Source organism: Budorcas taxicolor, chromosome 4, assembly GCF_023091745.1.
Source record: "Budorcas taxicolor isolate Tak-1 chromosome 4, Takin1.1, whole genome shotgun sequence".
NCBI classification, from domain to species: domain Eukaryota; kingdom Metazoa; phylum Chordata; class Mammalia; order Artiodactyla; family Bovidae; genus Budorcas; species Budorcas taxicolor.
Window position 1 is genome coordinate 96,076,011 of NC_068913.1, and position 17,044 is coordinate 96,093,054.

General features: G+C 44.1%; 1 protein-coding gene across 1 annotated transcript in view; it reads right to left on the reverse strand.

Annotated features, from left to right (window-relative positions):
- Positions 1-13: 13 nt before the first annotated feature.
- The window catches only part of COPG2 (COPI coat complex subunit gamma 2), a 219,881-nt gene continuing 202,850 nt past the window's right edge, over positions 14-17,044 (reverse strand). Inside the window, exons 21-24 of the mRNA XM_052638348.1 lie at positions 2,304-2,401; positions 1,373-1,511; positions 981-1,079; positions 14-512 (exon numbers count right to left, since the gene is read on the reverse strand). Of these exons, the coding sequence (XP_052494308.1) occupies positions 382-512; positions 981-1,079; positions 1,373-1,511; positions 2,304-2,401 (467 nt within the window). The 3' untranslated portion in view covers positions 14-381. The remainder of the gene's footprint in view (positions 513-980; positions 1,080-1,372; positions 1,512-2,303; positions 2,402-17,044) is intronic.

Consider the following 17,044-nt stretch of genomic DNA (forward strand, 5'->3'; position numbering starts at 1 on the left):
GACAAAAGTGGACTCTGGCTCCCCCTCCCCCACCACCCCTCTGGGATAAAAGCTTTCCAACATTGCCAGGAGCTTTCAGATACACATTAAAGAATTCAATGAAGTTAAGCAGCTGGGGTATAGGATAGTATTTGATTTTCAAGCTCACCAAAAGCTGTACTATCATACCAAAGCTGAACAAGTGTATTAAAAAGGAACAACAACAGAAAGACATGCACAAGGACAGACGTTTGCTTGATCTGCTGGCTCAGGGCCAAATATTTAATTTGCTTTTTTGAAGTCATTAATTTTTAAAAGTATGATTCTGGGAAATTCATGCCAATAGCCTGAAAGCCCACCGACAGTGAAGGGTACATCAATTTCAACTTGCCCAGTAAAACCTTATCCAACAGAAGCCAAGATGACATCTACAGGTGTTCCCTCTTTGCTTCTGACAGTCACCTGCATGGTCACCCCATCTGCTAAGGCCAGCCTGGACCTCACCAATAACTCATAGCCACCTCTGTATACACCTGAGAGGAAAAGAAGTGAGGAAACTATGTTAAGAACTCAAAACAAGCTCTGAATAATGAAACTTCTCATGCTCTGCCTGCATTTCCTTTCTATTAGTTTAGCTTTTCTAGAGATTTGTGCCTATGGTGGAAACTGAATCCTACATACAGATTCTAAATACTCTTTTATACTCCCATAATACCAGGTGCACAGAAGGTATTCAATAATACTGATATGGAGTACTTAAGGTGGGGGCATTGGTAGCTATAGGAGAGATTTAAGTGCTTTGGGCCAAAAATGCATCTTAAGAGAACAACCTAAGAATAGCAGGCAAATTAAACAGCTAAAACAGATTATTCAGTTTGATGGGGCTTCAAGCTGTAACTCTGCTAACAAGGGGACAGCAGCAGGGCCTAAGATGCCTATGCACATCCCTTCCTATCAAATTCTGCAACAAAATAAAGGAGAAATCTGATAAAGGTTCTTACCTGCCAGATAGAGGGAATGGGAATTCTTGTTCTCAGGCACTTTGTCTGACCTCTCACATGGCTGCATGCCCAGAAATGTGATGATGTTGTTGACAGCTTCTGTGTTGCGAGGACGGATGCGGCAGCATCAGAAAAGGTCAGCACAGGGGTTGCCTCTGCACTAGCTTGGGGGGTGGGCGATAGAGGTGGGGACTGGTGGTGGTGTGTGCAGGGAGGTGACTGGACTGGAAGTGGGCTGACTCAGTTAGATGATGAAGACAGGGTTCTGGCCTCTTAAGTGAAACAGTTGGTGAAGTATTTAAAGAAAAGGGAGTCCTTCTGGAATAACAAATGTGCCTGTTAGGTGTTAGAGTGTTATCAGGCAATACACTATTAAGGAAAATTGTTCTCACCTTCAAGAGTTTTGGTAGAACTGAGGGCAAAGGTCTCCTCTTTCTCAAAGGTGTCGCCAACCTCCTCCCAGGCAGCAGCAAAGTTAGGCTTCATTACCTTCTGAATGTGGTCAGACACAGTCACTTCAAGATCTTCTAGCTAGTAGGTTAACAAGCAGGGGTCAGAAAATGAACATCCTCTCAGTTCAGAACAAACATAGTAGAGACTAGTTCATTTGGTTTTATCATCCTGCATTATATCCTTTGCAGGAACCTAGGAAAAACTACTAAACTCAACTAAAACTTCAGACAAGTTTGAAGTTCTGTAGTCTGGATAGCATAGGGGATAAGTCAAACAGCATAGGCCCTGACAAAGGAAAGCAAAAAACCAGGTTGTTTGGCAAGACCTGTATTCAGATCAGCATCTGTAGCCCTGGGGTAGGTACAGAGCAGCCACATTCCCACATATCACCACAGAGTTCAGGCTGTATGTGGCCTTTGGAACTCTGCATTCTCTAACAGGTAGATTTTTCCATAATAAAACTTTCCCTGAATTCTCTGAAGCCTTTGCCGACCATGATGTGGCTATATTACAAGCAAATTAAAAGTTGCCGAACAAAACATAAAAAAATCCCAATTCTCAATACTTGAAATAAAACTGATCTCAATGAAGATCATGTAATTATTTTCATCTCTGAATTATCCGTATTACAAAGACATTAGAAAGGGTGAGTTTTGCATTAACCAGTCATAGAGTGGTAAATCCCAATTCTCTTCAGCATGAGGCGCTCCCATGACAGATTAACCCAGGTCCTCCTCAGCTGTAGTGTGTTTGAGAAGAATACAGTCCCATAAGTTCATGTCAGATGTTCCTAGAAAAATGTTCTCTCTGGACAGAAATCACTCGGTGGAGCAAGGGCTCAGTGAGTCCCTCTGTGCAGGGGAGACTCACCACGTACTCGTCGTCATAGCCCTCCTCGGCAGGGACCCCCGTGTCAGGGTCGCAGTCCCGGACAGTGAACCTCATGGTGCAGCTAAAGGTGCCCGCGGCTGGGGAGACAGAGCAGGTGAGCCTGCATCAGAGGGCCGCACAGGCACACGGTCTCCATCGGCAACCTAGGAAGCACGGCCTGCCCTCGGCTCTGTGTTCTGAATTATCAAGTGAAACATGTAGGCTGTTCTCTAGGGTCATAGTTCTCACAAGAAGTCTGTAGGCTGGACTTTGAAATCTGTTTCCTGCTGCAAGTCAGAATAGTACAGAAAACAAGACCTGAGCAAAACTCCGTTTTTATATTCAGATAAGGAAAGCAGGGGGTCGAGCTCAGTGGTAAAGCATCTGACTATGGATCAGGAAAGCAGCAGGGGAGACACTTTCCAAGGAACTTTCCACCATACCGGGCAAAACATTAAGAGCCACTGACAAAGCATAAAATATGGATAGTTATAAGCACACAGATCATTAATCCTGACAAAGTATATCAGAGTCTCAGTATCTTACAAATAATCATATCTAGAGATTGTGGACCAACAGTGGATTTACAGGTCACCAGAATGAACTTGCAGTATGTCAACTTTCAACCTGTAGTGAGTAGGTCAGTAACGAAGTTCTAATATTGGTAAGGGACTTCCCTGGTGGCTTAGACGGTAAAGCGTCTGTCTACAGTGCGGGAGACCTGGGTTCAATCCCCGGGTTGGGAAGATCCCCTGGAGAAGGAAATGGCAATCCACTCCAGTACTATTGCCTGGAAAATCCCATGGACAGAGGAGCCTGGTAAAGTCACTGTTGTACAATGGAAAAGCAAGTGGGCAATGATGTGTTTTGAGATAATCAGTGGAAATAGTGAAAGAAGGAAAATGAAGTCTTCATGAAGTAGATAGGATTTTCTAAATTGTTTGGAGGATTAGAAAGCTGGGGGACAGTGTGTGTGTGTGAAACTGTGGAGTTAGAAAGCTGGGGGATAGGCAAGGACCGGAAAGAACAGATTCAGATTGTGTGTGTGTGTGTGTGAGAGAGAGAGAGAGAAAAACTGTTAGAAAGCTGGGGGATAGGCTAAGAAAGGAAAGAACAGACTCAGATGTAAAGACGATGTGTGACAGGTTGGAAAGTGGGACTTTCATTTGCTCAATCTTAACTTTAGTAAACTCCCTCCATTCAAAAATATAGAAAATGTCAATACATTTATAATGTAAAGGTGTAAATAAATGTGCCAGGCCCTTAGGGAAAAAGATGACTAAGACATGACCTCTCTCCCCACAGCTGACTGTCTAGGAGCTGAATAAGAATGTGCGAGAGGCCTACCTCTGCACACCTGGCGGCATTCCAATTCAATGCCATAGATTCTTTAATGTAAGCTTTAACAGAGTGCTCTGTGGGAGTTCAGGATTAATGGGAAAATTACAACAAATGTGAAAGGATGTACAGTTTAATCGGATTCTCAAAAGATGCAAAAGAGCTTCGGCAAGCAGAGGAAGGTACACAAGCCAAAGGAAAGAGGCCAGAAAGGCATGGTGTAAATGGAAACAGTAAGAGAGATGCTAGTACATAGGTGCGGAGAAGAGAATCTATTAGGAACAAATCTGAAATACTTACTATTTTCAAGGAAGGAGAATAGATATTTTCCAGCAGGCTCTAGTGAGCTTAAGCAGTCAAGAGATTAAAATGTTAGAGATAACTGAAGCCACTGCTAGGAATCCTATGAAGAATAGGCCTGAATTCAGAAAGCAAGTGAATTTACTCAAGTATACTGAAAATAGATGGTGGGAGTGGATTGCCCCACATGGGAAAGGGTGTACCTATCAATTACAGAATCTCTTTCAGTACAGTAGGGGGTTCACTGATGAATGATCTTGGTTAAACTGAGGTAGGGTTTTCTGCAGGAGGAAGGTAGAAAAAGATAGAAATTAACACAAATTTAGAATGGGTCAGTTGAGTGATTTTTTTTAAAAAAAAGGAGAAGATGGGACTATGGTATGGGCAAAGGTCAAATAAAAATGGAGAGGCAGGGCAGATGCTGAGTCACAGAAGATGATGGGGTATGGTGAACCCCATGCTGGTTCACCGAGGGCGCTGGAAAATGAGGAAGAGCAGTAAAGAGAGATGGGAACAATGGGAGATCAGAGACTGGGCTACCTGGTTAAATTTTATTATAAGTAAAGACACAAGACACTATGTATAAGCAAGTGATAAGGAAATATGGATTAAGAAAGTAAATGGGAATGGTATTAATACAGATAATGTTCCTGAAACTTTTGTGGCAAATTTTCAATTAAATGGTTTGGTTGATACAGTGAAAAGTTACAGGGACTCTAAGGTGAACTCAGTAAAACCCAGTGGTAGCAATTGCTTCTTCTTGTGAGAAAGGATGACTACTAACACGAGCGATGAGGAGAGTTGGTGAGAGAGCCTTTCCATGGCAGGAGGACAAGACTGAGCATACTGCCATAACAAAGATAAGCACTTCATGAACCACACAAGGCAGATAACAAGGGCACAGCGGAGGGATGCCCTGAAGATCTGCATTAAAACTGTTCCGAAAAAGGAGGCTTGTTTTGTGAGGATTGAATGAAACTGGGAGATAACTGTTGAGCAAACCTGTATGGAAAATACCCAAAAACATAGAATTAAAGAAAAGCTGGATGCTGGAAGACAAGAAAGGCAAGAGCTGTGTGATTTAGGCTGGGGTGCAGGACACGCACTGTGACAAATGGCAGGTTGGGAGATTTGGTAGGGGGCTGCCAGGTCTCAGCCACTGGAGGGAAGGAAGACTGTGACTAAGTAAGTGGGATTATGAGGCAATTCCAGAAAGCTTTGTTGGAATGATAGTTACAGAGATGGATGTGGTCAGTGGGGCAGAAGATAAAAGGATAGGGGGGATGGGCCAGAAACACAGGCTACCCGCAGCATTCCCCACAGGTCTGGACTGAACTGAGAAGAAAGGGGTGTATAGAGAGTGAGGGGAGTCAAGGCAAATGAAAGAAAGCGAGTGGGGCAGTGAGTGCCAAAAATGAGGAGTATGTGCCCTCCAGGGAAACGCTACACACATGGCAGGAGGGGTGCTGAAGATAAGGCTTTTCTCTAGGACAGACATGGGGGGCAAGGAAGAGAGGTACAGAACTGAAAGATTAGACTGCTCCCAGGCGGAGAGGAGCCGCTGAGGAATGACAGAGGGCAGCATGAAGGACAAGTCAGCATTCCTGGGCCAGAAGTCAGGACGGAATAAGGAAGGAGAGAGAGACGGAGGCAAAGAAAGGGAAATACTGCAGAGTGGAGAGCAGAGAAGGCAGACAGGTGTGGGACAGACTTTGCCTCGAGAACCCTGCCAGAGCTCAGCAGGGTCTAAGGGGACATGTTTTGAATGTAAAGACTGTATGGGGATGAGAAATACACAAAGTGTGAGGCCAAAGACTGGAGTGGGAGGGAGGAGCAGATCAGCTCTTGAAGCACCAATTTGGAGGGAAACTGTCAAAGGACTTGGGTGACAGGAAAGTATATAAGGAAGCCAGTTACAATGAATGCAGATAAAAACCCATTGCTGGCATCTTTAGAGATTAGGTTTGACTTATTAGAGGACATGAATAGGTAGTTTGGCCAGAGGACAGATTATTGTAGTAGATGGGGAGATGAGTGACGATTCTGAAGAAAATATATCTGAAGAGAAGTATTTTGCATCCATTTCATCTGTAGACAGATGGTAAATGAAAGGGTGATGGAGAGCTGAGATATGGTAGATTACTGCAGGATACCATTAAAATTGGTTATTCTTAGAAGTTACCCTATTATGGCTAAAAGTGATAGACATTTCCTAGGGAGATTTGTGTGGAAAAAATTCTGGAGGAAGAGAGAGGTGAGAAGATGGAGGCTAGAAGCATAAAACAGAAGTTAGAGGGTTTAAGTTGGGGTGCTGAATATAAGGGGTGTGAGAGTAGGGAAGGGCAGTAAGGAGGGCCAGAAGGAGGAACACTGGAAGAGGGCAGAGAGCGTATTAAGTAGAGAGATGGGAGCTAAGCTAGATCACAACCAAAGAGGAGAGAGCATGTGAAGAGGAAGTGGCAAACGAGAGCCGGTGTCAATGAGCGAGTGCCTAACAGAATCTGGGAACCTTTGCTCCAGTGCTGTCTAAAGCAACAAATATGACCAATAGAGTGATAAACCAAGAGTCTAAAGGTGATGGATCTGAGCCTTGGCCAGTGGCAGAATCCTGTGAAGGTCTGTACTGAACTGAAGAGTGCAAATGTACTCATAATAGTGTGCAGGAAACAAGGAAGATGAAAGAAAACCACTCACTACTCAACCCATGGGGAATGCTACAAAGGTAGCTGCTGAAAAAACAAGTGATGGAGGTAACAGTGTTTCTCTAGGGTCAATCAAAGAAAAGAGCAGAAGAGCCTGCAGAAGAGATGGGGTCGTGTGAAGACTGGCGGGTACTGCAGGAGGGAGTTGCCACTGTACTTGTACCAGAGATCATGATTAAACAAGAAAGAAGAGAGATGGGAAACTACACAAGGGAAGAACTGCGTGAGGAGTAATTGAGAACAGGTGGAGCGGCATGGGTAGATAAGACGAGGACAGTTTCCCAGAATGGGAACTCCTGTAAGACCTTAGAACAGGTCTAATTGGTCAGATGACGGTTCTTAACGCCAGACTCTGAAAAGCAGTATATACAATGGGAGAAGAACAGGGCCTAAAAGTAATGGGATGCTTTAGTTAGGAGGATTAAAAACAGGCTAGCAACCTTAACGACACCAATATAAATCTCTGAGCACTTGGTTCTGTAGCATGGATCATGAGGTAAGTGGCCAGGGATATGTTGTAAACCCAACTGAAAAGTAAAACTTCATTTGTTATTTTCACGTACAGATGGTAGAGGAAATTATGCCATATGTAACTAAGATGTGGGAAGGCAAAAACCAAAGGGAGATACAAACAGATATCATGCAGATACCATGTTAAAGGTACCCTTAGAATTTATTCTGCCATGTGAAGGTTCTCTGAAAGTGAAGAGCCAGCTACAGGGGAGAGAACCTGCTAGGGAGCGCTGTTTCCAAGAAGACTGGATCCACCTGAGTGAAATAGAATGGTAGCTAAGACAAGAAGAGAAGCTAAAGACAAGGCAGCACAGCTCGTCAGGACAAGACAGGTAACAAGAAAACCAATCGGAGAGCGACGTCACAGAGGCCCCCAGATTAAAAGAATGCCATTTGAAGAATGACAGGTATTGACTGGAGAGAGAAGGTCCAGTATGTGGGCCAAAAGACAGAGAAGAGGGCTCGGGGTGGGGGGAGTGAAAGCCAAGAGGAGTGCTGCACAGACAAGAGGGTGACTGCGTGGAGTGCAACAAGCAAACCACAGGACCCTCAGGATTCCCAGAGTGGGCAAGCCTACAGATGTGAGGACGGGCCTCGGTGCTTAGTGTGCTGGATGTCAGCCAGACTGCAATGACTAGTCTGTACAATGGGAGAGAAACAGAAGCTTGAAAAGGAGTGACAGTCAGGAGCAGACTTGCTCCTGATGTCTTCATTGGAAATTTTAAATTAAAGGGCTTGGTTTTCGTTAGAAAATTCTTCAGCCCCACCAGACCCACTGAATCAGCAATTTCGGGTGGGACTCAGCCATTTGTATTTTAACAAACTGCAGTTTGAGAGCCACTGCTTTAGATAAAGGCAGATAAGGAGTAATTCTGATTAAAAAATCTTTGCTAGCAAGCAGTCATACTAGGATCAGTTGAAAATAAGAGAAGCAACTGAGGAGACTTGTAAGAAAAGACAGTAGATAAGGGGAGAACGGTGGCTGTAAAAAGGGAACGGGCTGTGTGACTTAAGACTTGGGTGGGAGGCTTGCAGGAAGCAGCATGGCCGACGAGTAGGGGCATTGAAAGAGTGCTAGAGTGAGAAATCCTGGGACCTGGGAGAGGAGGCACCTGAATAGAATGACTTTTGCTAATCTAGATCACAACCACTGAGAGAGAGGAAGCAGGGAATGTGGCTCCAGGAGAACTGAGGTGAGGCGGGGGGAGCTGTTCAGGACGCTTTGTAGAAGACAGGCTACAGGGGCTGGAACTATATAATCCAGTCTAGGGTCTGAACAGAGACTGCTGAATGAGCTACGTTCCTTTATCTAGATATGGGAATATGTACGTACCCAGTCTCTGAATCAAAGAGGGGTGCTGAATATAAGGCACCATTTTTAATAAGGCAAAAAGGAGTATAATAGTAAAGTTAAAATTGCTGCCAGATGAGACAGTATCACTTAATATTGATGAAGAAACTGTCACCGATACCACATGGAGGCATATGGCACCACACCTGAGCCAGAGACCATGATGAAAAGGAAGACGACAGCTTAGCAGCTATCTAGGGGAAAGGCTTGTCTAAAGAGTAGAAAATTGGTTTTGAGTGAGGGAGAAAGTGGGGGTGAGGAGAGCAGGAAACCTCAAAAAGCATATGCATTCATTGCTATGAAAGTAAGATATATGGGGGAATTCTCCAAAGGGAAACTGACTATATGAGGGATGTTGAAGATATACTCAGAAGTTAAAGAAATATATTAGAATTTACAGAAGGTAAGAGAAGCACCTGGGGAGACTTGTATGAAAAATAGCAAAGAAGGAAAGAGCAAAAGAGGTTAGAAGCTAAATAAGGAGAAAGTATGTGTGAATTAGGGTGAAGAATATGCAGTGTTGAGGAATAAACATGGAAGGGCATGAAGAGCGCTAAATGGGAACATTAGCGAATGGGAACTGGAGATGTGTCAGAGTTGTGTATGAATAAGGAGAGAAAGTGAGGTTAAAAGGTAGCCAAACAAGAGCTGGAGTATGAAGTTTTGTGGTCCAGGATGCTTTTTGGAAAAATACTAGGAGTAACGGGTGTGGTCAATAAGAGTGAAAGGTCAGAAACAAGCCAAGTGGGATGGACACAGAAGGTAGGCCAGTGACAGGAACCTTATGGAAGTTTCTGCTGAACCGATAGTACAGACAAATGCTGTGGGTAAGACTGTGGGACACTTAGAGAAGACGGCAGGGGCTGAGCAGCGAGTGTCCAACACGAGGGGATATCTGTCCCGAAGCAACAACTGGCTCTGTAAGCATGCTGTAAATGCAGGTGGGAGCCAAAAGGAGGGACACAGAAGACCAGGAAGCATGCTTCTCTAGGGCAATGCAGGAACAAAGGGGAAGGAATGAGAGAGCCCTGAAGCTTCCTGCAGATGTGGAGGGGTGATTTAGGAATGGTGTTTATTGACTGGTGGGTCATGGCACAGTATTGGACTAAGTTTATGATGGACTAAGAAGGAAAAGAGAGTTTGTGAAGTGAATAAAGGACTATTGTATGAACTAGAGAAGACTTAAGAATAATGGAGGGGCAGCAATACAGATCAGGGATGTAATAATGAGATGCAGAACAGAGATCTTGATATAAGTTTGAATGTTCCCACTGGATGGGAAGGCCCAATGGTAATGAGTGGTGTATCTGTTAAGAGAGTTTCAAGGACCTAGATAAAAATGGGAATTAGAGAGTAGACTAGAATGCTGTGAGTAAATTACTCACTGTAAATTAGAATGCTGTGAGTAAAATTTTTTAATTAAAATCTTGTTTAATAGGAGAGTTTAAAGGAGTTTTATTAAGATGAATTCTCATAAAAAGACATTGTTAGTAACCTTAAAACACACCAGGATTGACCAATTAGGGCGCATGGGTGAGTGGTTCTTCTGTAGAGAAGACGATTTTTATTTCTTGAGGAATGGTTGGGAATCATTAGGGAGGTAAACATCAGCAGAAAAATACTGTGCCCTTTGCTGTGCTATAGGACAGTAGCTGAAATGATTAAAGATATGGTAGAGCATAAAAGAATAGGAAAGAAGAGGATTACTTTTAATCTTAAGTAATGGGAGTATTAATTAGAATGGAGTTCTCAGTAGAGTAGCAAAAACGCAAATGAGATATGAACTGAAGAGACCTGGAATGGAGAAGTCCGTCACATCTCAGAAGGGGTCTGATTGGTTAAAAATGTTTGCTGTTAAAGAGGACAGGGAGTGGTGTGCATAATGAGAGAGAAGTAAAGGCCTGCACATGAATGGGTAGGAGTTAGAAAGCAGACTAGCACTTACAGTCTTGATGGAAAAAAAAGTGGGGCAATTTATATATAAAACCCTCAAAGAGAGCATTATGTATTATTTATGGGTATATAAATATTTATGAAAAGTATAACAGTTTATCAAATTATTTAGTGATTTTTCTCTTAGGGAAGAGGTTAGGTGGTACATAAGCCTCAATTATATGTGCATTGTTCTGTTCCTTTAAAAAAAATCAATCAAATATAGTATAAAGTCAAGATATAAAGAAGTGAGGTAGTAGGTGTATGAATTTGGGGGGAATAAAACATTTTAAAGGGCTGGGTTGATAAGAATGGTTAGAAGGCAAAATTAGGATGATAAGTCATCGGTAGCAACCTGAAAGACTCTGGTCTGGCTAGGAAGTGCAGGTGAGTGGTTCATCTGGTGAAAGGGTGAGCTGTACTTGGTAAGAAGTAAATGTAAGTATGCCTCAAGAGTGCACCTCAGGAGGAGACTGATGCATCCCTCACTACGATAAGAGATGGAAGCTAAAAATATTATAGATGTTCATATATGACAGAGCAGATAATCAATGGAACTCAGGAAGAACTTGTTGAAGTATGATGTTAAACTGCTCAGAAATTAGTCTGTTAGGACTGGCTGAGAGAAACTGCTGAGATACAGATTTTTAAAGAGAGAGAAAAAGTAGGGAAAAACGGAGGCTGAGGTGTAAGTAAGGAGAAGGGAGTAGATATAGGCTGTGGTGCAGAGCATGCGGTTTCGCAATATGTTGAACAAACAAGGGCACTAAAGAGGGCCAGAATGAGGAGCACAGAGCCATCAGAACTGGGTGTTCAGTGAGGAACTGTATGGTAAGCCAGACATCAGCCAGCTGAGCAAAGAAGTGAGAGTACTGCTAAATAAGAGCTGGAGTATGATGTGTTGCTGCCTAAAAGTTTTGTTGCAAAAAGATTTTTAGTAATCAGTGTAGTCAATAGAATGAGAAGTTAGAGAGTGATTAAATGGGCCAAAGCAGGAATCCTGAATAGATTTCAGTACAGAATGTAGGAAATAAGGAAGATGGATGAAGGTGGAATTGTAGGGGCTGAATATTAGAAGTATACATATCCAGCAAAGATGATTAGATTCATTGGAATGATATAGCTGAAAGAAGAAGGAATGTTGCAGGAAACACAGGGAGTTTTCAGCAAAAGAAGGAGGCAGAAAAGGAATAGAAGAGCAATGTTCAAGTTACTTGCAGATGGAAAGACATTATTTGAATAGTCATCGTGATGAAAGAAATGGCTATTACTCCATACTAAGGCCAGAGGTTATGACAGAATAAGAAAAAAATAAGAGAGGATGGCAAGTAAGTAAAGGGGCACTGTATGAATTATATAGGAGTTCTGAGTAGTTAGAATGGCAACAACACAGATCACGTGTGAATGAAAGAAACAGGTGTGAATGAAAGAAACAGAACCATCAGGTCCCTCAACTGTGTTTAGAATGAAAGAGGATCTGAGGCCTAAAGAAGAACAGGACTTGGGTAGGCTGGCTCTTTAAGTGTTCGTGGGAAATTTATGACTGAAGTGACTGCTTGTGAAGAAAGGTTAGAAAGACATGGATTAAGATAAAACTTGACAAGAAGGCATTGGTGGAAACTTAAAGATATCACCATTGACTGACCTTTGAGGAGGTGTGGATTGGATACTTTTTTCTGGTAGAACAAATGAGTGCTGTTGACTAAGGAGTGGTCAGAGATCATGAAGAAGCAAACCTCATAGTACTAAACTCATCGATATATTACAGAATCTGCAGGGGAAAGATAAGGAGAATGTTTAAGATGTGGTAGGGCAGATATTCAAAAGGAGTTATGGAAGGCTTGCCTGTAAGTATGAGGTTAGTTTGCCGAGAAGTTAAGGTGTCACATGAGAGCTGGTTGACAGTGAAAGAAGCAACTGCAAACGCTTGTATTAAAGAAAGAGGCAAGTGGAAGGGAGAGAAGATGCTGGTTAGAGAGGGATGCATGAAGTAGGCTGGGTATGTAGCATGCAAGGTGCAAAATGGCAAATATTCCTGGGACCAGAATGAAGAATGTGGGTATCTCCAGCTGTTTACTACATTATCAGAATACTTGTTAACATGAGAAGTTTTTAACCTGCATATCATCATGTGCTCCAGCAACCTGGTACAGTCAGTTAGCACTCTCAAGCTAGCAAAAACTGAGTTTGTACTGTCTGTTTGGGATAGTATATGTTTGCTGCAGATATAGTTCCTCCATCTATAAGCTCACTTCCTATGCTCAAGGGTTTTAAATGTGTTGTGCATTATTCCTGTCATCTTCCCTACAATATGTATGGATCAACTCCAGCAATTCACCAGTTGTTAAGTAAATGTTTCCCAAAAGTTTCTTACACATTGCATTTAAAAAATGTATCTGCATTTGGTATTTCTCTTGAGAACCTCTCATTATCCATGCAGTGTGAAATGGAGAATGTAATTACAGTCTTATAGTATGGGATCATTTTGCACTACATACAAACATGTACACTAGTGAATGAATTTTATGCTAAATAATTATGTAGTTGTTCTTTAAAGTGGTTTATAAGAAATAATTAGAATTTTTTTATAATAGCATTTGTGTGATGGTTGAGAAGATATGTTGGATTTTATTTTTTTTAATGAAGATGGTTACAGGCCTTTTGAATTTAAGATATTGCAATATAAGCATTTACTAAGAAAAACTGTTATTCAGCATATTTTAAAGAAAAGATAATGAAAATTCCTTGTCCTTATAAGGCAGTTGAGTCAGGAAGAGAACTGGGTGGTGAGGCATTTATTAAAAAAGAAAGGGGGGGGGGGGAGATAAAGTGATAACCGAAAATGAGACATAAGGACAGGATCTGGGAAAGCATGTCTGCATAAGAAAAGTGTAGTTGGCAGAAAGGTCAGAGACAAACTCAGTGAAGTGGACCTAAAACAAGACAAATTGCAGGGCTCCAACCAAGGAATAAATAGAAAACCAAAGCAATTCAGCAAAATATGTAAGAAAGGAGAAACATGGAACTGGATTGAGCAATGGCTGTAGAAGAAAAAGAACCAAAGAGGGAGGTATTAGTGAGTGTGTGAGAATGGTACGTACTCAGTATATAAATGGTTAATAAAAGGTAGAACAGGGAGAGAAGAGGCAGAAGAAAATGGGTGGAAAAGCAAAATTTAACCTCAGATGGGAAAGACCATGTGAGCAATGACATGCTGAAAAACAAGGTTTGGCACTATAATTGTATCTAACGGAACAAGGAAGAATATAGGTGATAGAAATCAAGGAAAAAGAGCACGGTATAAAAACATTTCTGAGCAACAAGATTAAACATAGGGTAAAACAGTTTCACAACAAGGAGATCCTTGCTGAAGGCAGAAATGGACACAGGATTAAAGACAAGTCAAAAGTATTAAATAAGTGAAGGCAGATGGAAACAAGTCAGAAAGCAACTGTATGCATTAGAGTGGAATATTACAAAAAGGCAAAGTGGAAAAAGAAGACATAAATAAAGAGGGATTCAGCTGACATGGGGGAAAGGGTGCCATGGAATGAATTAAAAACTGCACATCCACATCTAGAAAGGATTTATAACTTTGTAAGATGGAACTGGGCCAATTATGAAATGGGGGTGGGTTGAGGTATGCAGGGTTTAAATATGGCGGAGAAGAGAAAGGGGAACAAAACAGATATGCAAAAGTAGAGTTACATCTAGAAATAAAGGAGTGCATGAGAAGAAATAAGAATGAGACCAAAATGTCTTTATTCAGTAATAATGGGACTAGAGGAAGACCGAAGGAAAGGAAAACTGCATGGATTACAGAGAGACAATGACTAGAGTCTAGTAAAACCCAATGCATGATGAGGGTAACAGCAAAGACAGGGCAAAATAAGGTAGCAGAACAGAGAATCCTGCCAAGCTTGCTACAGTCTATGAACTTAAAACATAAGAAGTCTTAATGAATGGAGAAAACATTGAATGAGCATGTGAGTGAAACCAGGTTAAGAAGAGGGGTTAAACCCACATATGCCTTTTAATAGCTGAGTCCAGGAAGATTCAAGTTTTCAGCGAGATCTAGAAGGGAGAGAAGAGTCTGGCAGTGAGAGTGCGGTAGAGGAACAAAGGATGACAGGAAGGGCTAGAGCGTTGCCTGCAAAATATTAAATACAGAAAAGAATGAGAGTGGCAATGAGTAGCTTTCCAAGGTCTATAACACAGGGAGCATGAAACAGTTTGAAAATAAGTAATACTGGAAAGAATGAGGGATGGTTTAGGAAGGTTATGAAGAAAGAATTAAAATCACATTCAACAATTATTCCTGACCAAGAAAGAGGACAGACCTAAGAAAATGAAAAGTTTAACTAGGAAAAACAGGCTAGAGTTTGGGGCATGTAAGATGTAAGGGAATGAGGTGGTTCCAGGGGGACAGTGCAGGGGAGCAGTGCTGGGATCTGTGAGGAGCTGGCAAGGGGAGAGTGCAGCCCAGGGAGGCAGGCTGGCCTTCCACACCAGTGATTCTTCCCCGGGGTGGGGGGGGTGGTTTTCACCCGCGGGGGGGCTGGGGCATGGACCCCAAGGGAGGCCTATCAGAACATCGGAGGGTGAGCAGTGCTCTGCTCCAAACAAAAACAAACCCAAAAACATCCAAAAAGAAAACACAAAAACATTCCTCAGAGATGCTGCTGATAAGCCAGCCTTGGGGGTCATGCATCCTCGGGTGAGAATCACTGGGGGGAAGGGCAGGTGGAGAGCTGGGCAGAGGGGTGAAGGGTGAGCAGATGAGCCCCTGGGTGTGGCAGAGGAAGGCATCAGAGTCCAGACTGTCAGACAAGAAGGAAAGGACCCAGGACCAGGCAGACAGCCAGCCAAGGGATGTAGCCCACAAGGCACCTGGAACAGTGGGGGCTGGGGGTGGGATTGGGGAGGTGGTTACTATCAATTGGTTGGGAGTGGATTGCAAGCATGGTGTCCCTGAGCTTAAGACTTCTGAGTAGGGCTAAAGGAGATGGAAGTGGTGACTGAAAGGAAGGCGCGTTGTGTGTATTTGCGCATAGAGCACCAGAAGGGACCTCTGCACAATGGAAGGGGCAGAGGGGATGGGAGAGGTCAGAACATCTGGGAGAGGTGACTGCTAGGAAGGAGGGAGGGGAGGAGGGCGGAGGGAGGAGGAGGGCCAACAGAAGGCCCAGGGCTCTGTGCAGGTCTGGACAGAGGATGGAGGTGTCTGGGGCTGGGGGTGGCTGGCAGGTGTGGAGGCAAGAGGGTGAGAAGAAGGTGAGAGTGCTGTGGCGAAAGGAAGGGGTAGGAGAATCAGAGGCCGAGGATCCCTGAAAGCTGTGTCAGAGTGTGAGACGAAGGTCTGGATAGAAACATGAAGGGTTACAGGGGCTGTGGGGCCTGGGAGGTGAGCTCAGCTGGGCTCTGAAGCATGTGCTGGAGGGTGGAGCCTGTGGGTTCAGCAGAGTGTGACTGAGGCAGAGACGACTGCACTGGGTTGAGCAGTGGATGGGGGACTGAGAAGGGAGCACACAGCAGAGGAGACAACTGAGGCCGGCTGGAGGGGTCACAGAGTAGCTGAAGGGTTCCTGTGTGTGCTCTGGAGAAGCAAACCCGGAGAGACCTAGAAACTGGGCCGAGGATGTGGGAGGTCAGGTGAGCTGCCTCAGACAACTGAGAGAGTGCGGTGCAGGAGAGGGGGTCCGACAGGCCAGAGAGGGAGGAACCGCAGGAGACGGCGCCCGGCAGCCAGGACAGGAGAGGCTTGTTGAGAGGATTGGGGAACACACTGTGCCCAGAGGGGTGTCAGGGAGCTAGGAGCGAGTGGGTGTGGAGAACCTGCCCCCAAAGTGGGCCCAGGGCATGAGGAAGCCCCTGCAGGAGGAAGAGCACAGCGCAGGTCAGGCGAGGGAGGAACTGGGAGAGGTGGGATGCGGCCAGCGCAGGATGAGCTGCTAGAGGCAGTGGCGGGGTGGAGATGCTGGAGATGGGCAAGGTGAGAAGAAAGGGCACAGAGAAGCAATGACCTTCCTCAGTGTAGTGGGCACAGAAAGGCATGGGGCTTAGGGGGGAATCCACACAGTAGATGGATTTAGTACAGTGTACTGGTGACAAAAAATTGGCCATCCTGGGAGCATTAGGGTTGGTCAAGGGGAAGAGCACTCCATGCTTCTCATGACTGAGTGGTAAGGAGTTGCTCAGAGGATGGAAGGGAAGAGAAATGGGGAGGGACATCACAAGGGAAGGGGGAGGGAGAGAGCCTTAGGGATATGTGAGAGGCAGAGCAGGGAAAGGGGAAGGCAGCCTATAGAGCGCTCAATCTGGAGACTTAAGCAGATCTCAGGGTTCAAGGGGCACGACGTAGGTGCAGCACAGAGATGAGACCTAACCGTCCAGACGTTTGAAAACTCAGGTCCTCAGGAGCAAATGGGGTCCTGGAGCTGCAGTGACTGGGCATCACTGCACATTAAGAAGGATCCTGTAGAGAAACCATCAGTGCGTAACATCAGAGATTTCGGATGGACTTACATGGCTGGAGTCAGAGTGTGGTAGCAAAACTGGCAGGGGAGTGAGGGAGAAGCAGGGCTGTGTTGGCATTTCCAGCCATC